Below are 22,801 nucleotides of genomic sequence, written 5' to 3'. Positions count from 1 at the left end.
TAGGTAGCAGCCATCAGAGAGCCATGAGTTGGGGCAAGTCTGCAAGAGATGAAGAGGGTGAGTTCATTCTGGACAGGTGGAGGATGACCATAGGCCAGCCACATAGATATATTCACTAAGAACTCGGGTTAGAGGCCTGAGATGGTAAGAGAGGTCTTACCAGCATGGTCTTCAGCATCCAGAGAAAAATGAAAATAGATCCATATTTATCACCCTGCACAAAACTAAAGTCCAAGTAGATCAAAGACCTCAACATAAAACTGGACAAATTAAATTGGTTAGAAGAAAAAGTGGGGAAGACCCTAGAACTCATCGGCACAGGAGACTACTTCCTGAACAGAACACCAACAGCATAGGCTCTAAGATCAACAATAAATAGGACTTCATGAAACTGAAAAGCTTCTGTAAAGCAAAAGACACTGTCATCAAAACAAAACAACAGCCCACAGAGTGGGAAAGGATCTTTACCAACCCTACATCTGACAGAGGGCTAATATCCAGTATATATAAAGAACTCAAGAAGTTAAAAAGCAACAAATCAAGTAATCCAATTAAAAAATGGGGTATGGAGTTAAACAGAGAACTCTCTGTAGAGGATTGTAGAATGGCAGAAAAACACTTAAAGAAATGCTCAACGTCCTTAGCCATCAGGGAGATGCAAATCAAAAGGACCCTGAGATTTCACCTTACACCCATCAGAATGGCTAAGATAAAAAACTCAAGTGACAACACATGCTGGAGAGGTTGTGGAGAAAGGGGAACCCTCCTCCATTGCTGGTGGGAATGCAAACTTGTACAACCTCTTTGGAAGTCAATCTGGCATTTTCTCAGACAATTAGGAATAGTGCCACCTCAAGATCTAGCTATACCACTCCTAGGCATATATCCAAAAGATGCTCAAGTACACAACAAGGACATTTGCTCAACCATGTTTGTAGCAGCTTTTTTCATAATAGCCAGAACCTGGAAACAACCCAGATGTCCATCAGTTGAGGAATGGATACAGAAATTGTGGTACTTTTACACAATGGAATACTACTCAGCAATTAAAAACGAGGAAATTATGAAATTTGCAGGTAAATGGTGGGACCTAGAAACGATCATCCTGAGTGAGGTATCCCAAAAACAGAAAGACACACATGGTATATACTCACTTATATAGACCTATAAGATAGGATAAATATCCTGAAATCTACACCACAGAGGGCCTCTGAAAGACTCTACCTAGCAGTGTATCAAAGCAGATATTAAGACTCATAACCAAACCTTCGGCAGAGTGCAGGGAATCATATGAAAGAAGGGGGAGTTAGTAAGACCTGGAGAGGAACTCCACAAGGACCAAATATATCAGGGCACAGGGGTCTTTCATGAGACTGTTTCTCCAACCAAGGACCATGTATGGATATAACCTAGAACCCCTGCTTGAATATAGCCCATAGTAGCTCACTATCCAAGTGGGTTCTCTAGTAAGGGGAACAGGGACTATTTCTGACATGAATGCAATGGCAGGCTCTTTGACACCCCCCCCCCCCCAAGGGAGGAGCAGCCTTGCTAGGCCACAGAAGAGGACATTGCAACCAGTCCTGAAGAGACCTGATAAGCTAGGGTCAGATGGAAGGGGAGAAGGTCCTCCTCTATCAGTGGACTTGGAAAGGGGCAGTGAGGAGATAAGGGAGGGAGAGTGGGATTGGAAGGGAGGGAGGGAGGGGACTATGGCTGGGATACAAAGTAAATAACCTGTGATTAATATAAAAAATAAAAAAGAAGCTAAAAAAGAGTAAAGTATGTCAAAGAAATGATAAATTTTTTCCTGAAAAAAAAAAAAAAGATAGGTACAGGAAAAAGAACTATGAAAGGCTGACAAAATTGGGAAGAGGGGTGGAAAGGGAGGTGGAGAGGCAGGAGAAGAAATAGAAGACATAAGCTGTATCCCAGTGAACTGCAGACTAAAAGACAATCAATAGAATGTTCAAAAGTGTCATGACTGGCACAAACAGTGTAACAAAATTAAAAGCCCAAACATGAACACATACAACTACAGCCATCTAATATTCAACAAAGATGTCCAAAGAATACAATGGAGAAAGACAGCATTTTCAACAAATGATGCTGGAAAAATTGGGTGTTCATATGTAAAAGAAATTAGGTCCATATCTATCACCCTGCATAAAAGACTGACTCCAAATGGATAAAAAAACCTAATATTAAACCTAAAATACTGAAACCACTACAAGAAAACACAGGTGGTACCATAGAAGGTACAGGTGTAAGAAAAAAACTTCATAGAGGAATCCAGAATAGACAAAGAAAAAAATAGTTTAAAATATGACCTATTAAAAAGGGGGGGAGGAGCTTGGGATTTAAACAGGAAGATCTCAAGATAAGAAATAAAACTGGTTAAGAATTATCTCAAAAAAAAAAAAAAGCTCACTATTGCTAGCAGTTAGGGAAATGTAAATCAAAACAACTTTGAGATTTCATGTCACCCAGTCAGAATTACAAAGGTCAACAAAGGAGCCAACAACAAATGCTGGAGAGATATGGGGAAAGGGAACCCTCTCTCATTATTGGTGGGGCTACAAACTGGCCCAATTACTCTATAAGCCAGTGTGAAAAATCCTCAAAGAACTAAAAATAATTCTGCCATGACCTAGCTATACTATCCCTTGGATATGCCCAAAGAACTTGACGTCCTGCTCCATAGATAACTTATTCAGCCATGTTCACAGCTACTCTATTCACAATAGCTAGGAAATGCAAACAACCTACACGTCTCCCTCCCTCGGTCTCACCCCCATCACTAGATAGGAGAGAAAGAAGGATAGGAGGGGGAGAGAGATATGGAGATCCCGGAATCTAATTTCTTTCCTTTTATTTCTTGTTTGAGCGTGACTATTAACAAACCACAACCAACCTCCCTAGCCAACCAACAACCAACCACTAACGCTGCCTTTCGGGAACTAGCATTTATGTACCCTCTGAAAAGTTCCCAGAATTCCAAATGTCACACAACTGCTGAAATTATTTGCAGCTGGCAAAACCATGCTTCTGCTAGAGCATGAGGTAAATCACAGTCAGCTGCTGCTGACAGTCTGAAGCAGCCCCACATCCCTACACCTGGGATTAAAACGAAAGCAAATTCTTCTAATATTCCTGTGTTTTAGGAAGAAACCGAAATTCCAAAAATCTCACTAAATTAAAGGCTCAGGAATCCCTGAGGAAGAGGGGGCATAAACATTTTAAGAGCCAAAGAAACAGAACGTTTGGTGTGAGATGTCTCCTAGAAATGTCAGAGAAGCTACACCCATGAAGTCTCGATCAATATGGTTGTTTAACAAGACCTGAACAAAGACAACAACAGACACACGAACATGAACCAGGGAATCCTCACCAGGCCTAACCCCCAACAAAGAACTATAGGCAACCAAGGAATGCTCTGAATTGGAGAAACAGTTACCCTAGGAAAGACCACACTAATCGGTTATCCAGTACCAAGTGGTCAGCCCAGAAATCTTTATACTGACTGGGCAGGTTGGATTTATATATTTAGGAATATATGTATGTGTTTAAGTGTGTAGGACTGGGTGGGTACATGCATTTAACAATTAAAAGTAAACAGACCATTTGGATTTGAGAAAGTGTAAGCGGGAAACATGGAAGGGGTTGGAGGGAGGAAAAAATGGAGAAAGTGATGGTATTATCATTTCAAAACATAAAGGTATTATTTTTAAGGATTAATGAGCAGCAGACAAGTCAAAAAGTAGATTTGGGTTCCTAGGAATTTGGTGGGGATTTCAGTTAAAGATGCTTATCTGTCAGGGCAGTTCATATTTTCATTACCCTAATAACTCTACCTACTTCAATTTTTTTTGGAGAAAAACACAGAATGAAGAAATATTCAGAATAACCCTCAAGAAATCAAAAAGATCCCTTACCCTGTGACTAGGGAAGGAAGATGGAAATCAGGAGCCATTTTTACATTTTTATCTATGCTGTCAAAAGAGAAACTTTCTGTGATTAAAAAATATTTTCTTAAAAAAAAACCTTTCTAAAAGGTAGGGTTTCACCATGTAGCCCAGGCTATCCTGAAATGCACCATGTAGTCCATGGTACCTCTGTATCTGTGATCTGCCTGCCTCAGTCTCCACAGAGCTGAGGTTACAGGCCTGTACCCCCACACTCCACTGAAACAGTTTATGGATGTGCTGGCCACAGGTGGTTTTATGCATCTAAAATGTGCTAGGGTGACTGAGGAAGTAAATATTTGATTTGAATGTGGCTGGTGGCTCCCACATTGGAGAGCAGAGTTCTTCATAAGCAGCTTTTCCCTTTCTCTGGCTTAGAAAACAAAGGAGCAAAAATCAACAGTAATTTCCTCATTTGTTCATTTAAAAAAGCCAGCTCCTGCAGTGGCGTCTTATAAGTACGACTCTTAAATTCACACAGCAAATGCAAACCTATGTCTTCCTTATGTACTCCCTCTACTCAACATGATTTCCTCAGATATCACAGCCAGAATACACAATCCATACATGCCAAGTGTTTTTCAACAAAGGTGTTAGGGAAATGGAGAAAACTCAACAACCAATCATCCTTTCACACAAAAATAAACCTCATAGCATATGGGAAAGCTAATCTGAAATAGATTATCTAGGTCTGAAATGAAAAAGTTGTAAATTATTCAGAAAAAAAAATGTGAATCTCTATGACCTTTGGTTATGCTGAGATCATTAATTTTCGGCTGCAGAGTTGCAATGGAAGTTTTGGGTTCTTTGTAAACTCAGTTAAATTATGTAAATGTGTTTTGTTTTTAACCCCAAATGTGGGATTTTAGTTGGGCTATAGTTTGTCCACACAGGTTAATTGTCACATGCAGGGTGTGATCTTTGCCAGCTGGTAACGGCCTTCCACATGCCTCATGGGGAGGGGTGTGGTCTAGGACTCAGTATAAACATGAGAGCTGAGAGAGGAGGGGTATGAGAGAGTGGCCTTCAATGTTGGCCTGTGGCATGCAGCAGTTTGGAGAGACCAGGGAATAGAGACGGTGTGGTGGTTTGAAGCAGAAAGACAGACGCTGCGCTTCGGGGCACAGCATCGGGAAGGAGCCCACTAGCTGCATCTGCAGTTGATACATTGATACTGAGCCCTAAAAGAATCCCATGACCCTAACTAGCTGGAAGAAGTAAAGGGGTCTGTGCCCCTCTCCCCACTAACCTTTTTTCTCTCTTACTTAAGGTTGGGGAGTTGATGGAAGGGAGGCAAAGGCCTAAATAGCCCAAATAAAGTAGAATTAAAAAATAATACTACAGGTGGCTTTCTACTACAGAGTAAGTTTGAAAAATTGAATTTCATTTTAAAAAATATAAATTTCTGCTCTTCCAAAAGACATTAAGAAAATGAAGACAAGTGTCAGACAGACTAAGGAGAACATTTTCTTAATGCAGCCAATGAAGAGCTGGTGCTCAGCTGAATGTGGTGGCCCACACCTTTAATCCCAGTATTCAGGAGGTAGAAGCAAGAGGATCTCTATGAGTTCAGAGGTAGCCTGGTTTACATAGTGACTTCCAGGATATCCAGATCTTCATAAAGAGACCCTGTACCAAAAGAACAAAATCAAAACACAAGGCACTAGTACTCTATATAAACACTCTAAACTCAAAAGAGTCCAATTGAAATATGCAAACAACCTGAAAACACACTTCAGTAGAGATGCACGTGTTAAAAAATAAACTTTTAAAAATAATTTTTGTTTTTGAGATTATAATTACATCATTTTCCCTTTTCCTTTTCTTCTTCCAAACCCTCCCAGCACAGAGACAACAAAATAAAAAATAAAGTCAAAATGGCAGACAGAATCAAAACCAAAACAAAACACTTACCATGTGAAGACCTTACTCCAACCCAAAAGGTCTGTAAGGCTAGAAGTCCTATACCCAGACAGGCGGCAAGAGATAGGAGGATCCCTGAGAGTTCCCAAGCCAGCTAGCTTGGCATATTTAGTAAAAACAAACAAACAAAAAATAAAACAGGAACCTTGTCTGAGGCAAGGAGGAAGGTGAACACCAACACTAAAAGCTGTCCCCTGACTCCTGCTTGTGTGCACAACATACGGGTGCCTGCATTTCTGCACATCCCCCACCACCACCCACTGATGGGCTGCAGAGATGTCTCAGTGGGCAAAGTGCTTGCTACACAAACAGGAGGGCCCGAGTTTAGATTCCTAGCAGTCACATGAAAGCTAAGCACAACACACACTCATAACACCATCACCAGAAGAGGCAGTGTAGCCAAAAAGGAGAACACTAGATTCAGTGACAGACCCTGCCTCAAAAAAGGGGGGGAGGGCAGAGCTCACTAGAGTAAACATCCAATATCAAGCTCTGGCCCGCAACACACATACGCACAATCGAGCACGCCCACACATGCATGTGTACCTCTAACACACACATTCAGTGGTGCATACACTACACATACAACACAAAATGCTGATGAGAATGCAGAGTTGCATGCAGACTTACATGCATTTTGGGTGGGTGTTCAAAACAGTTCTTTGAAAACAGTCTGGCAATTTCTTAGAGGAGTGAAGCATACATATGCCACAGAACTCAGCAATCCTACTTCCAAGTAACTGCCCAAGAGAAATGATGTAACACCTGTACATTCATATATGTAATAGCTTTACTTATGGGGCAAAGTTCTAACAGGTTTATTCCAATGACTTCTAGAAACACTAACACAAACACAATGATAGTTTGAAAGACCAGGCCTCCTTCATCCTGCAGGCTCATCAGAAATGAGTTTTGTGGCTATCCAACACAAGCCTCCTTCTCCTTCCTCCCTAGAAGAGTTTTCCACCTGTGTCTAGGAAAGGTACCCTATCTTCCTTTTTATGCTTTGAAAGAGTGGCAAACAGTAGTGTCCCAAGCAGGGCCTTTATTTTAGGAAGGTAAGGGAGGTGGTGAAAAACATACACCCCATTCAGGAGTTAACTGTCACTGGAAAGCTGGGTCCAAGGCTTCCTGCTATAAATCCCACTGCCTATTTCACTGTACTTCCTTCTCTAAGGTCATAGACTTCCCAGACCCAGCAGCTATCATACAGTTATTGTCCTAACTGCCCTGCCCTTCTACTACATTACTTGGGCATCATTCCTATAGACATGATGAGGCTTCAACAACAGTGCATATCTGTGTGGATCAGAGCACACGTCCTCAGTTTTCACTTTCTCACCTTGTCTATCTTGAATTCTGTTCCCTGGCAATTGTTTAGGTTAAGTGAAAATTTCTAAGCTGCCCTGGCAAGTTTCACGCTATACATGCACCTGCTATTGATATTCTCTCTTTAACATACAGATTATAAAAACATCCATATTTTAGTATTTATTTCCACAGCAAAGCTGCTAACAAATAGGTGATATATTTTGACTTCATTTGGTGTGGAGGAGCAGGGGCTGGCAGAAAGTTGTACCTGTGTCTGCTTTTGCTTATGTGTCCAAATTCAATGTCAGCATGCAACGAGCACAGTGGTTTTCCTGGAAGCTCCTTCTCCCAGGCCCAGCACAGGAAGGTTCCCTACCAGCAGTTTTCATTTCCTTCACCCCAGCACCAAGCAACACATGAAGGTGGACGGCTAACATCCACCACTTCCCATACCTCCATGAGGTCACTTCGGTCCATGCCAGCAACATCTTTGCCTCTTGGCTGGCCCCTGCTCCACTTGCCTTCTAGAATCTATTCTTCACACCACATAGCAAACAGAGCAGACATTACACACTAACTCCCATCATGCCGTTCTTCTCAAAACCTTTTACTCTGCCCTGTCTTATCAGACAAGAACCCCAAATCTGCCAATGCCTACCCCCTTCTCTGACCTCCATTTTCTCTTTCTGCTGCACTTATCTTGGATCCTTGACTCTCCTGGAATGTGCCTCACACAGCCCCACCTCAGGATCTCTGTGCTGGATAGCCCCACACCTATAAACTCTTTACCCCAAGGATCAGGTTCACACCTCACCTGCTGTATTCTCAGCAATGCCCTCCCCGGCCAGCACTCCACTCAAAGTCAGAGTTACTGTGCCAGCTGCATGGTGACCTCCATCCACTCCTCTGCCTCACTGTCACCTTAGCGTGTATCACCCAAGAGTCACTGTGCTGTTGTCTGCTTCACTGCAGGATTTCTGTCTGTTCCCTGCAGATGCTCTAGTATCTAGTCCACAAGAGCTCAATAAACATTATGTTAAATGAATGAGAAACCTCCATCTAACTAACCACTCCCTTCTTCCTTCTACTCACTAAATTACAACACAATGCATGGGAGCTATTACATAAATAATATGAGGCCAATCTGTTATTAAAACTGTCCTCAAGTTACACTGATTGCTATATACTAAAAACAACTATTCTGTCACTAGACAGAAAGCATCTGTTAGATTATTTCTGAGCATTACACTAAGTTCACAATGAGAGCAGGTAATGTCAGGGCCATTGCCATGGCTTTACTGTCAGGCGTCGACATAGCCTAGGGTAAGTGCTGCTTCAGTGCCTAAATGTTGCAAACTTAGACATGTTTCCCTTGTTGAACAGTGCAGAGTGCCACTCTTCCAAAGCTTTTGGTGGTTATCTATTTAATCAACTAACTACCAGAAGTACAATAACTACACACAGCTGTTTTAAGCTACAAAAAGGAGCTCATTTTTGAGAAAAGTGGGAGCCATGCCTATGCAGATGGCTGCAGTCTGTAAATTAAGGCTACCAACCTCCACCATGACCCCAGCTTTTTTCCTAACATACAGTCTTGCATAGAACACTAGCTCTTTAAATGCCTGAGGCTGCAAAGGGAGGCAGAAAGGCTTCTGAGGTGTGTATCTTGTTCTCATGCATAACCATTTTTCTAGTCTCTGTTGCAAATCCCCTTAGCTATACTGCTTAAGGTATTGATCAAAAACAGAGGCACAGTTTAAATAGTATTTTCCAGTATATAATGCTTTAGAGTGCTACAATTTATGAAAGCTTTAATTATTATGACATTTTTTGTTTGTCTACTTAGTTTTTACAGAGGGTAATTATACCCTTCCGGTACACAGGAATACCTTCCTCTGGAAAAAAAAAAAAATCAAGCGGTTTGTTTATTTGTTTGTTTTTAAAATCTTGGTTATTATTCATTACAGGCACAACAGTGAGCTTATCATGGAAATGTAAGCTTTTAAGAGCCAAAGGCAAAGTTTTAGGTATCCTGCTCCAACCCCTTCCCTTATTTCTAGTCTATAAAAATGTAGTAGATGAACTCTGAGTTTCACTGAGTTTAAGTGAAATTTAAGGCTTACCTTGTGAGTCTTAAGTATCCTACAAGACCAGATAACCATGAGTGAGGCTAGGCAGAGAAAAATGGAGCAGGCCTTCCATTTCAGACTGCAAATCCTCAGAAGTCCACACACTCCTGAGGGCTGCCCAGCAGGGTATTGGGAGTTATCAGTCACTAAGCCAGCTGGCAATGGCCTGTCAATGAGGGAGAAACACTGTGACAAAGCACACTTCATTTGACTTCCTCTCTCTCTTCTTTTCCTTACTCAGGCAGAGGAGAAGCATAAAATGTACTTTAGCACAATATGTGCATTCAGCAGCTACTCAAGAAATGTTCACAGAAGCAGGCTGTGTATGGGAAATGGCCGTGGATAAATATACTGGCAGAAAATAGAAAACAAGTTAGAGAAATTTCTAGTTTTGTATTTAATTCAAAATATCAGGAGTTGTCTTGTTTCACTTACTTGCCTCATAAACACATATATCAACTGGCAAAGTTTGGTGAGCAAGCCACTGAATTTCCACGATTTCTTTCCTAACAAGTAGGCAAAAGGTCACTAACTGTTTTGAAGGCCAGTCTTGGAGTAAGATGCTATTTCCCCACACCCAGCTGCCCTAGGAACCAACCTCAGAAAGATGACCTAGGAACAGCACAGAATGGTAGCAGGCTGTTGTGTAACAGCTTCTCTAAGACTAAAACATTTTATCCTGCAGGGGAGCTCCTAAAGCAAGAAGGTAAACAATACAAAATAGCTTCAGGAAATCCCTGAATCTGACGAGATTCACTAAGACAAGCAAAGCTGAAAGGCAGCCTCTCAGCTAAATCCAGCTGCCTAGAGGAAGTTTGGAATAACCAAGTCACTTAGAAGGGACTCTAAGGTGTCTTGAGGTGTCTGCAGGCTGTGCAGTGTGCTGCAGGGTTCCAGGTTTTGTGAGCGACCACCCATTTGGGGGTGGGCCTTGGTGATGCAGCTGTCTTGAGTCATTTATGCTCCTGTTAAGTAATTCCTCAGCCATATTCCTATAAGTAACCCCAATAAAACTCACTTATTCACCAAGTCAGATCTTGTTGGCATTTGTACTTTGGCCTGCTATGGGCTCCCTATCTGGGGTGAGTAGATGTGGGTATAAAAGTTTTGCTACACAACAAAGGCACCTTAACACCATTTCCTTCAAACTATTAAGCTTAAAAATTAATCTGGAGCTTGGGAGATGGCTTAGCTGGTAAAGAGCTTGCCTCACAAGCCTGAGAACCTGAGTTCAGAACTCCAGCACCATGTAAAAAGCTAGACGGGGTGCCTGTCTCTGTAATTCCCAGTGAAGGTGGAGGGTGGAGACAGAAGGCTACCTGGGACTCAATGAGCAGTCAGTCTAGCCAACTCAGGATGCTCTACGTCCACTGAAAGACTCAAAAAATGAGATAGGGAACGATAGAAGAAGATGCCTGGTACTGACCTCTTGCCTCCACACCCATGCGCACAGTTGTGCACAAAAACAAACGAACACTATGGATTTATTTACACACATGAAAAATGAAGAAGCAGGAGGCTGAGAGATGCCTCACTGGTTAAGAGTACTTCCTGCTCTTGCAGAGGGCCTGGGTTCTGTTCTCAGCACTCACAGAGCAACTCACACCTGCCTATAACTCCAGTTTCAGGGGACCGTCTTTTGACTTCCATAGCCACCAGACACAGATCTGGTATACATATATACATGCAAATGAAACACTCATACATGTAAATTAAATGTCTTTAAAAATATAACTTTGAAAAATAAGGAGAGGTCCACTGTAACGTCTTCTAGCTTTCATTTCATGGCCAGAATCTAAACCTTTCTTTCCGAGAACACTATCAATCTGGATGTACACTATCAATCTGGATGTGTGCTTAGTGACAAACCTTCAGAACTAGAAAAAGGGACTTACTACAACATGATGGACAGAGATACACCCAAATCCAAGAAAATGTTACTTGTTGCAAAAACTGAGTGGTGAACCTGACTGCTACTCAGATCCCATCATCCTTTCCCTTTCCTCTCTGCTACACACTTCACTACAACAGCCCCAAGGTACTAATGATTCACAGAGGCAAAGGAAATCAAATTTTAATTTGTTTGTTTGTATGGGGGGTGCTGAGGTGGTGGGAGTGAAGTGTGGCTAGGGGTGGGGCTGGAGACGGAGTCCAGGGCCTTCTGCATGCTAGGTACTATCACCAAGCTATAGTGCCAACCATAAATTTAAATAATTTACATGACTTAAAATAATCTTTACTGTATTTCAAAACTATTTTGTGTAAAATTTCCCCTTTTCTTTACTATACCTGAAAATGAAAAAAAAAAAAAGTCTTATTTTGAAGACTCTGTAGAGGTTTTTGTTGTTTGCTTGAGACTGGGTTTCACAGTGATGTTCATGCTGGCCTCAAACTTCAGCTCCTCCTGCTTTTGCCTTTTCAAGTGCTGGGATTCAGATGTTCACCACCACACACATGGCCTGAGCTTTGATACATCTGAATCATGTTTTCCAATGCTGTCCACCACAAACATCTGTGCGCCTCGGGTGTCCCATAGTTATGGGGTCCACCAAATAACCACAGTGGCACTAGTCTGGTTCTCATCTGTAGATTTCTGTTAAGTTTCTCCTTATCAATTATTTCTAACTATCATATCTTGTCTTTCCCGTAACATTTTTTCTCATCATGAATTCTAATTCCCCAAATAAACTCACAAGAATTATTAGGATACACTCTTATCTCCTCAGCTATTTGCTCAGTGTGGAAGCACCTGCACATCTCCCTAGAGCATCGGTTCTCAGATCTCCTGCATACCCAATATTTGTGATTCACATCAGCAACAAAATTACAGTTATGAAGCAACAATGAAAATAATTTTAAGGTCGGGAGTCACCACAGCATAAGGAAATGTAATAAAGGGTTGCAGCATTAGGAAAATTAAGAACCACTGAGCTAGAGTGTATACTTTGGGTAATTGCTGCTCCCTCCTTAAGACATGATTTTTACAAGTGGGCACCTAAAAGCCCCAGAATGTATGCTGAAAGATTTTAGATATCATTTAGACTAGCTCAAGTCTTTCATCTTATAAAACAGTAAACAGCCTCAGAGAGGGGAGGAATTTATCTAAGATCCATACCCAGCAATTTCTCATATTGCAAGGTGTGTATGGTTCTTTTGTTTTTGTCTTTAATTTTAAAGACAAAGTCTCCCTATGTAGCATTCCGTCAGCCTCCAGAGTTCTTAGATTACAGGTATGCACCACCACACCCAGTGTGCAGAAGGTTAAGGTGCTGCATTTTCTTTCCAATCACAGTCTACTTGATTGGAAATAAGTCTACCTACAACCAGTTTTTCAAGGAAAGAGTAATCATCTTGCTGTAGGTGCTAGTTTTTCAAACCTACCTTTTATTTGGGAGTTCTTAAAGCTTATACCTCCCTTCCAACTTCCCAACCCCAGGTAGGGGGAAAAGAAGGCTGTAAGGAAAAAAGGACATAGCCCTCTTTATTTCTTCCTGCTGGGTAGGGTCGTTAAGATTCTTTGGTGGGGAGGGCAATACCAATATCCATTGTCAGGAAATCCAGATGTCCAGGTAACCAGCAAGCCAGCCAACAGTCCTCCTCTGTCTCCTCTAAGCCACCACCATGCCTTCCTCCTCTGGGCTATCATACTTATGCCCCTCAAACTCTTCAGAATTCAACTAATTCCAGTTGGCAAAGACCACGCTCCAGCTCCATACAAGATAATTAACAGGTGTGGAAAACTAAAATCCCCCACTGGAGATTGTAACAAAAACATGTTTACAAATCATAAATCAAAATGTCCACAACATCTTCATTAGAGGTTTTTAGGAAGCAGTTTTCCTTTTTATTATTGTTATTCAAATTATTTCTCTTGGCCCTACATAGATATTCAAGTAAGGAGTGTCTAAGAATCTATATACTAGAGCAAAACCCCTGAGATGATTAAGTAATTTGGTTAGGAGTCTGGGTCTTAACCCTAGTTCTAACTAAGTACTGGAGTCTTTCTGAGCAATTCGTTTCTGTCTCTTTCTTCATGTGGAAGAATGGGTGTGGATAAGAGCCACTGGTCCTCTGCTTTCCTCTGACTCCTTTGAAGAGGCAACAGGCTCCAAAGTTCTGATGAAAATTACAGGTTTGCTTGCTCATGACAAAGCTGCACAGGCTAAAATATTATGTCTGCTTGGATATCACAATGGGTTACGTTGGCTGAGCAGAAGCTACGGCTAGTACTGAAAATGACAACATTAACTACTTTTTGTTTGTTTGAAAACACAACTTTGGGCTCATGGGGGACTTATGAAAACAATGAAGCACAGAGATGGGAAGAAGAGAAGAAAAAGCAAGTTGGTCACAAAGAAAGAAAAGCCAATTTATGTAAATATGAAAGGCAAATTCACTCAGAGCAGCAAGAAACTCCTGATCCATGAAGGCATCCAGACATTTTTTTTTCCTACACCAAAGCTCAGTTCTTGCTATTTGTACTTCATCCAACACAAAATAGGCACTTAGAATTGAACGGTAAAGTGTATTTTCTTTACATTTCTATTAAACATCCAATCCTATTAGAAAGAAAACTTAAAAGATTCTTCTAGGAGTGTCAAACTCCTGATGCAAAACACAATAGCTCACACAGCCATGTCCACGTGGTGTATTTAAAAGAGTATTAGCAGGGATTACATTTCACTTCCAATCCACTGGGACTAAAATCTGAGGGCACTACCAAGTGCTGCCTCACTGTCTTGGCAAGAGGGCATCTACGAATGAGAAGGGCTGAGGTGCGGTGGACTCCACAACCAGAACAGAACTTTGCACATAACTGAAGCTCAACTCTGTCAGCTGGGTGCAACTACAAAAACCTGTGTCGTGTGCCAATTTACCCTATATAAAGATCGGTGTGTCCCTGTCCTCGAAAAAAAAAACTGTAAAATATGGGCAGTTTGGTGAAAGGAAAAGTTAGCCAATATGGATGATTATAATTTTTGAGCCAAAGGATTTATCTCGTCTTGAAAACACATCGAAGTTAACTATTCCAATTTGGCACATGAAAAAGAAAGCTCAGAGAAAAGGTGCAATTAATTGCCGACCTCACATTTAAGCTTTGAGGCCCAGATTCCAATACACAGTTGCAAAGGCCACACTTTCATCATCCACAGTAGGGGCCCCGGGAAGGAACAGGGATTTAGTTCTAAATTTCATTTCTGCCACTAAAGCGGTTTCCAGTCCCAAGAACAGTTCTCTGCAAACGTCCACCTGCAGAGCGGAGATGGGTACCAACACGAACAGCGGTTTTCTTGGTTGGTTTGCGGTGGTAGTATCAGAATCCTGTGGGGCTGGGTCTTTCCTAACATCTACACACACCTCCCTTCACAGCTCCCCAAAATGACTGGGGAGTGGTAGCCCTGGATAGTAATAGAAATGTACCCCTCAAGCGGATAGGAGCAGAAACGCTGTCAGCTCCGACTTCCAAGACAACTTCTTCGTGGATGCTTGTTTCCTCTCCAGCGCTCACGGTTGACAGGAACGGCTACGTGTAGGTCCTGCCTGATGTGCGAGGCCTGCACCGGCCGGTCTCGAGGGCGGAGGCCGCCGCAGTGTGGCCCGCGGGCTGGCACAACTGCGCAGAGCTCGGGTACCGCTGTCCCGCACGGGCGGCCGCGGCCGGTTGCTCCTGCCCGGGAGCCACTTCCTGCCCCGATCTGCGCGCCGCCCACGCCCCCTTCTGCATCTCCCGCTGCACCGCGGCCGCCCGTGGTGGACGCCCGGCCCACGTCCCGGGGCGTCACGCACGACGCTCTGGAACCCCGCCGCGGCGGGGACCAGGCCCGGGCCTGAGGCGCCGCGCCCAGCCGCTGTCCCGCCCGAGCCCTGCCGCCCCGCAGCCTGCCCCGCGTCGCCCGCACCTGTCGCACCCCGACCTGAGCTCACCTCGTCCTGGGGGCCCGCGGCCCACGCCCGCGACTCTGGGCCCGGCTCCCTCAGCCGCCTGCGCCAGGGTCCCCGACGCGGCCGCCGCCCACTTTCGGTTTCCCCAGCACGGCTAAGCCACCGCTTGGGAATCACCTAAAGCCACGCCCTCTAGGCCACGCCCCGTCGCACCATGCCCCGCCCCTTGGCCTCCGGGTTCAGCTCTGCGCAGGCGTAGGCGCTCTGGCCATGCCGGGGTCCGCGTGTGAGAGGGGAAACCGACGCCGCCTAGCGGTTTCTGCGCGTGCGCACGCCGGCCCGCCGCTTGGGCTGTGGGCTTCACTTTCCTTCAGTAAAGTTCATTCCCTTCTGCATCTCAATAGTTTATTTTCATTGGCCTAGACAGTTCATCTTCAGCTGTCTTCTTGTCACTCTTTGGGGAAGGGTGACCACGCTAAAACTCCAGCCTCCTGTCTGTCCCTCTTCTCTGCTTTGCCACATCCCCTTCGCACCTGTTCAGCTGCACCGCGTTCATCCACAGCCCTAAAACTAAAGCTGTCTGCGGGCAGGGGTCCTAGACCATCTCAGTATATAATAAGCATGAAATAAATACTTGTCAGATTCGTTCATTCATTCTAAAAGTGTTAAAATATCCGCTTTTTATTCACTCCTTCACGGTAATTCCACTAACATTTAGCGCCCGGTTTTGCTTTAACCCACTAGGAACACTCGGCATCATTCTGTATGCTTTTGATGAGAGCCTGCTGCTTACTCAACCAGCATTGTTTACAGTTTGGGGATATACTTGCCATACTATCAGCTGCACTATTCAAATGTACAATTTGATGTGTTTGTTATGCATACATCAGAGAAACCACAGAAATTAACATGAGCATAGCCACACCCTCAAAAGTTCTTCCTCTTTCTAAAACGTTTACCTCACGTTCCATCCCTTAGTCCTGTAACTGTTGTTTTACTTTTACTATAGATCTGCTTGCTTTTTCTGGCGGTTTTATATAAATGTAATTATTCCGTATGTACTGTTTTTAAGGGGCAAGGGTCTGGCTTTCTTCACTCGGCAGAATTCTATTGAAAGTCTTCTGGGTTGTTGCATATACTAGTAGTTTATATCCTTTGCTCACTGAATTTCCATTGTGTGAATGGCAAATCCACTCCCAGGGGTTGACCCAGGAGAAAAGAAAGGGGTGATCTGTCACAGACCTGTGCAAGGATGCTTAAATCAGCTTTGCTTGCAATACCTAAAAACAGAGAAAGCATACACATCCTTCAGTGAGCAAGTGGACAGTGAACTGTTATGGACTCAATACCTGCTATCAAACGGCAAAAGCGAATGGAGAGCCTATAAGCCTTAAGCTTTCCGTTCGTTTGCTGAAAGCTGCAGTAGGCAGTGACTAGACTGGAAAGAGAGGGTGAAAAGCCGGAAGTCCTGTGCTCAGAAGGTTCTGTCCTAAGGCTTTGACCAGGGGTGTTCCTTTGAACACTGTCTCTTTCATAACCTCACATCTGGTCCCTGCTTCAATCTCCCGAAGTGTCTGTCTCTGAAACCAAATTCTCTACATCGCCTTTGTTCTATTTCAGTCTGTGTCCCTGCCCTGTCTCCTGATCTACTCCAAACATGGCAATGGCTTTCACAGACCTAGAAAATAGCCAGCTCTCATTTGGACTCTGCAATATTCATGATATGCCCCGGCTCCACATTGAGATGGGGGTGGGGTTAAAAGCAGCACCTATGAACTGAGAGGATAGCTGTGGGGATAGGGAGTTAGGCAACACTGAGTTCAATATTCAAAATAAATCATAAAATGCTGCTCATGGACCCTAACTCTGAAATTCTTTATGTTGTGCGGGCGGCCCCTGTTTGTAGTATTCTGTGTACAAAGAAAAGTTTTCTGTAACTAGCTTCATTTATGAATAGTTGTCACAAGCAAATATTTTCAAGTGTGCAGTTTGATGAGTTTTAACAGATGTATTCAACTGTGTCGCCGCCGTCACAATCAAGATGCACAGCTAGTTTTAGTCCCAGAAATTCCAGAACCTACCTCCTGTTCCCTCCCCCTACCTCACTCCTGGAAGCCTCGGAGGAGATTTCTGTGTCACTACAGTTTTGCTTTCTCTAGAGTACCGTATGCATGAGACTGTACGATGTCTTTTGTGCCTGGATTTTAGTGTAATGCTTCTGCAAATCATTCCTCCCGTATTTATCAACAGTCAATTCCTTTTGATGGCTGTGTGTATTGTCACTGTATGGCTATGTCACAACTACTTTACTTGGTGTATTCAATGTGCATTTTTGTTGTTTCTAGTCTGGGGCTCTTCTGGATCAAGCATTTTTGAATGACTGCTGTGAAGTCAAATGGTTTTCTCACATATATACCTGGGAGTAAATTAATGTCAGGATGTAGGATAAATGTATAGTTAATTATATATATATTTACATATATGAATATATGTATACTTTATCATATTTAACATATAATTATATATAAATGTCAAAGTACAACCTTAAGTGACCACATCATTTTGGACTCCCCTTTATCCACCACTCTGCCCCCTGCACAGCACAAGCTCCACTCATTCCCAACATTCAGCATCATCAATCTTTCTAACTGGAGTATTACACTGGATGAATAGGACACTGAGACGATGGCACTGAGGGCTGTAGCCCTTCTCCATGACTAATGGCATAGAGAATCCTTTCATGTGTACACTGGCCTTTATATATGTTCTTAGAGAAGGTTTCTGTGCTCTAGGTAGATTGAACTGAGATGCATCAGGCAGATTCTCCAGAAGTTGAATTTTAGCAAGGAAGTCATAGGTCTTGTCTTATTGCTTGTTTTAAAGCTGGAATTCAAGAGAATTAAAACTTTTTTTTTTTTTTTTTTGAGGCAGGAGCTTATCATGAGTCAAAGGCTGGCCTAGAACTCTCCATCTTCTTGCCTCAGACTCCTAAGTGCTGGAATTACAGGCATGTGCTACCATGCCCAGCTCAGACTGGCTACTCTTTACACTCAGGGTTCTTATCCTTTTGTGGAACAGTAAGTCAGAGCATGTGAAAGCAACATAAAGACAGGGTTTTACAGAGTCAAGTCCCACTGTGAGTACATATTAAAAATTGCTTTGTGGGAAACCTTGGAGCCAAAGAGTAGAGTTCAAAACAGCTAGAATGAAGTTTAAAGGTATTCTCCCCCAGGAAAAAGCCAATCTTGGGTCACCATGAACAGAGGCAGGGGGCAGATGGATGGGTGTGCTATTCAGGAGAACACACACATTTTTCACTTCCAAGGCTGCAGAGAAAACCTCAGAGTCCTGCTCAAGCAGCTTTTGAAGGTGGAGCGGCCTCCTGGCAGATCATCTGTGCTTTCAGAGACTTCACCAGAGTGAGTTCATCATGGAAAGGAAGAGCACAGCAAGGCCTAAGTGGAAGGAAAATAACCCCATTGCCACCTTATCCAGGGCTAAAAGAGATGGAAGTATTAAACCTCCGCCAGGCTAGGCGTGGTGCTGCACACCTTTAAACCCAGAATTTAGGAGGCAGAGGCAGGTGGGTCTCTGTAAGTTCACAGGCCAGCTTAGTCTACATAGTGAGTTCCAGGACATCCAGGGCTAGAGAGGCTCTGTCTTTAAAAGTAGATAAAATAAGTAAATAAACAAACAGATAAGTGAAAAATCCCTTGACCAAAAGCCCTTCAATGCACTTTTGTTCTTGGGGGCAGCTTACTTGTTTGGATAGAGCCATAGGGGAGGTACCAGGACACCTATCCAAGGCAGGAGGATCCAGGGCTCTTGGGGGAGTGTTCTACCCCACCCCCATTATAATAGTTCAGCAAGGGCAATGAGGCCTTTTTTCAAGCACGTATCTATAGTGTTTTCCCTTCTGACAGATCTTTATAGTATAGCTCAAGAACCACACACTCTTCTTTTTCCACCTCACAGCCACTCAAGTAGCATTTGGAAAGAGCTCAAGTGCTACCATCTCATCTTCTATCCAAATGTGTCTGTTGCTTCTTTATATTCTCTCAAAAAAGAACAAAAAACAAAAACAAAACAAAACAAAACAAACGAACGAACCATAAAACCTACCAGACTCCAATGGACTCTGATTTCTAACGCCGCTCATACCATCAGTGAACTGCAGGGATTTGCCTGTGACATTATTTGGTGTCATGGGTAGTACCTCTCTGGAAACCTCACTCACGGCCCCCACCCCAAAACAACTGTTTTCTTAACTAAGCTTCTAGATGGTGCTTTGTTTTCTCAGATGGCATTCTCATGGAAAAGCAGCTGAGCCTTGTGCACAGCTTAACTGGGAGTCTTCATTCCCCTTGTTGCTTGGCTGCAAGGAACTTTAGCAGCATTCCTGCTGCATGCTGAAGTGTTTCTGCATCCAGGTGGTACCCAGCGCCTCCAGTACTAGTTCCTTTCACAAGGTCAGAGAAATTAGATCCACAACAAAAGGAATGTCTGGCTAGATCTATATTTGATTAATCATTAAGGTCGTAATCACTCCCACTTCAGCAACCGCCCCATGAACAAATGGAGAGAAGTTTCTAGACAGCTATGCTTGTTTTAACTGAGTAAGTAAAAAAAAGAGGGGGGGGAGGGTCGAAAACAAAACACAAAACAAAAGGGAGGGATTGCCAGAGGCCCGATGAAGTCCTGGCCCTGGTGGAGCTCAGAGCTTGCTGAGCAAGCAAAACCCCCTAAGCTTCCCACAAAGGCCTCTAAGGTGAGTCAGCTGAAAGGCCCTAATCCCCAGGAGGGTGATCAGGGAAGCTTCAGAGGGCGCAGAGCCACAGACAGTGGGAAAGAGGGGAAAGGAAAGCTTTAACACAGTGCCTCTCAACATTCCTAATGCTTCCACCCTTTAATACGATTCCTCGAGTTGTGGTGACCCCAACCATAAAATTATTTTTTGTTGCTGCTTCATAATTATAATTTTCCTACTGTTATGAATTGTAATGTAAATGTGTGATATTCAGGATATCTGATACGTGGCCACTGTAAAAGGGTCATCTGATCCCCAAAGGGGTCATGAGCCACAGGTTGAGAACCCGTGCTTTAACACCATATTGTGTAGAGAATAGGGTAAACAGAGTCTGTTCTGTCCAAGAGACCATCTTCACCCCATTCCTTGTGAGCTGTGGGTCATTCACACAGCCTAGGCTTCGACAAGACCTGCAATACAGTTAGTAAAACAATGTAGCTACTAAGCCACTATCTAGTAGCTGAGAGGCCCAACTGTTTGGCAGGGCGTGAGATGAGGGTGTGGTAATCAGTACTTTAAACACAACAGTCACCAAACTGAAATAATGGACAAACCTACTGGTACAAAAATTATGCTGAAATAGTTGCTGAGAGCAAAGAAAGGTTGGAAAGCAGCGGCAGGAAACAGGCATGGGAGGGCGGGGTGCACCCATCGCCAGCTCACAGGCTGAAATGGAAGAACAGTTAGGATTCAGAAAGTGTGTCACCCAGGTGGCGTCACAGTCCCTGGCTTGTTTGACCCATCCACGGTCAAAGGGCAAGGTTATAGTTTGACTCCAGTTCTAGCCTGGAACCTTTTCTATAACAGAGCTAATCCAGGAAGTAGCTTCTCTTGGGGCCATCAGGTCAGTTCCCATTAGTCAGTGGTCCACCAAGGGAGAAGCTCCCGCCTCCAGGGCATTCCAGACTCCCCGGAAGGTATTTTTAGTTGTCACAAAGACCGGGAACTTAGTCTGGACCAGTACCTAGGTGCTCACTGTCAGAGCCTTGTTCCAACCAAAGTGTGAATGTCTTGCCAGCTCTCTTTGTAGATGACAAACCTCTTTTCTGTATAAACTTTTCCAATAATTTTACAATGATTTTTTTTAGGTGATTTTCAGGGATGGGGGTGGGGGAGCTGTGAGTGTTATGTCAGGAGTTAATGAGGAGAGAAAGCTTTAAAATATTTATCGCAAAATGGAAGTTGGGAACCATTTCCTGAGCCCTGTAGATTTAAATCCCCCTGTATTTAAATTCCCCGACAACCGACCCCACCCACAAACAAGATGTTCCTGTGTACAGCAATCAACACAGGACACACACGCTTGTCATTATTGGAATTCTCCATCATGCGCTACAGCACAGGATTCCTTAGTGGGGCTTACACCACTGGAGGACTTTTAAAGAAATCATTCCTTTCAAGGGACTCCCCAGAGTTCTTGTCGCCCACTATTTTATTTCCCAATTCTCCCTTCATTTCCTCATTCATTTAAAACTGGAGCACGTAATCTCTGCAGCAGTTTCCTTAAAACAAAACGCTAAGTAATTTGCAGTAATTTTTTAACACCTGGGGTGTGGGCAGGGCTTGGGCCAGAGCAGGACTCAAAAGGAGACTCCTGCTGGAAGAAGGCAGTTACTCAGTGCTGACTTGATCACTCCTCCTCCCACAGCGCATGCTCCAGAACTTGGACTCTGAACCTACTTGTAAACAGCCCTGAGCTTGCTCCTTACAGATCCTTTCGTGTACTCAAGGTGGGCCCGGGATCACGTGACCGCACGGTCCAGCGCATGGCACACACAGGCTGACAGCAAATATTTGCAATGAATAAATGAGCGAAGGGCTCAAGCCCAACACTTTCTGTGCCGCTATGCCACCTGTCTGTACTCCCAATGAGTGAAGTAAAAGACTCCTCAAACAAAGGACAGTACATTAAAAGCATAAAACCAGCAAACCTTTATCTACTATCAAAACATCTGTGAAGAGCTATACACCTATTAGAAAACATCTCGTATCAAATCTACGACTGGTACCTCGGTCATCTGGGGCTGCTATAGCAAAGCACCACAGACAACGTGGCTTACAAAGAACAGAGATTTATTTCTTACGGTCCTGGAAGCCAAAAGCCCGAGATCCGGGTGCCAGCTTGGTCCGGTTCTGCTGAGGACCCTCCTCTGGGTTGCAGACTGCTGGCTCCTCATTTTGTCCTCCCATAGGACTCCTCTTCCCTCCTCACATAGTGACAAGTGTGCAGAGACCTCACTGAGATCTCCTTTTATAAAGACACTGGTCCCATCCATGAAGACTCCACCCTCATGACCTACATCATCTCCCAAAGGCCCCACCTCCTAACACCATCACGCGGAAGGTTGGGATTCTGACCTGTTGATTCAGGCAAAGGGGCACACAGAGTCTCATGGAACTGACAGTTGTTCGTGCAGAGCCTTGATCTTGGTCCTGTCACTCAGTAGCCGCAGTTTTGTTTTCTTTAGATTTCTGAAAGTCTCCTGCCTGTCCTTCCTGCTTCTTCCCCAAGTGCTTCCTTTCTGGGGAGCTACCAGGCGCTCTGTCCCACCTCTGAACAACCTAGATGATGAGGTGGAGGACAGAGCGGAGGAATGTGACCACTGCATCGGTGAGGAATGTGACTATTCCAGATGCCTTGGCTGTCCACAGGGTCAACCAGAAAGCTGATTTGGCCTGTAACCAACACACTGATCAGTGCAAGGGCACCTCTCTGTGCAAGGAAACCCCCCCCCTGTGTGAGTGTGTGCGTGTGTGCGTGTGCCGTTTATCCAGAAGCCGCC

The 22,801-nt window shown here is 43.8% G+C and overlaps 1 protein-coding gene across 2 annotated transcripts in view; it reads right to left on the bottom strand.

Moving 5' to 3' along the window:
- Tdrd7 (tudor domain containing 7) overlaps positions 1-22,284 on the bottom strand; it is a 73,054-nt gene extending 50,770 nt beyond the window's left edge. Inside the window, exon 1 of one of the 2 annotated variants that reach the window (XM_055605309.1) lies at positions 22,103-22,284. In XM_055605309.1, the coding sequence (XP_055461284.1) occupies positions 22,103-22,195 (93 nt within the window). In that variant the 5' untranslated portion in view covers positions 22,196-22,284. Of the gene's footprint in view, positions 1-15,253; positions 15,368-22,102 lie in introns of those variants that run through there. The other variant, XM_055605310.1, reaches the window with a different exon arrangement.
- Positions 22,285-22,801: the final 517 nt, after the last annotated feature.

The sequence above is a fragment of the Psammomys obesus genome, unplaced genomic scaffold (assembly GCF_907164565.1).
Source record: "Psammomys obesus unplaced genomic scaffold, mPsaObe1.curated_primary_1811, whole genome shotgun sequence".
In the NCBI taxonomy this organism is placed as follows: Eukaryota; Metazoa; Chordata; class Mammalia; order Rodentia; family Muridae; genus Psammomys; species Psammomys obesus.
Note: the sequence above shows the minus strand (reverse complement) of the source record. Positions and strands in the feature narration are given on the sequence as shown.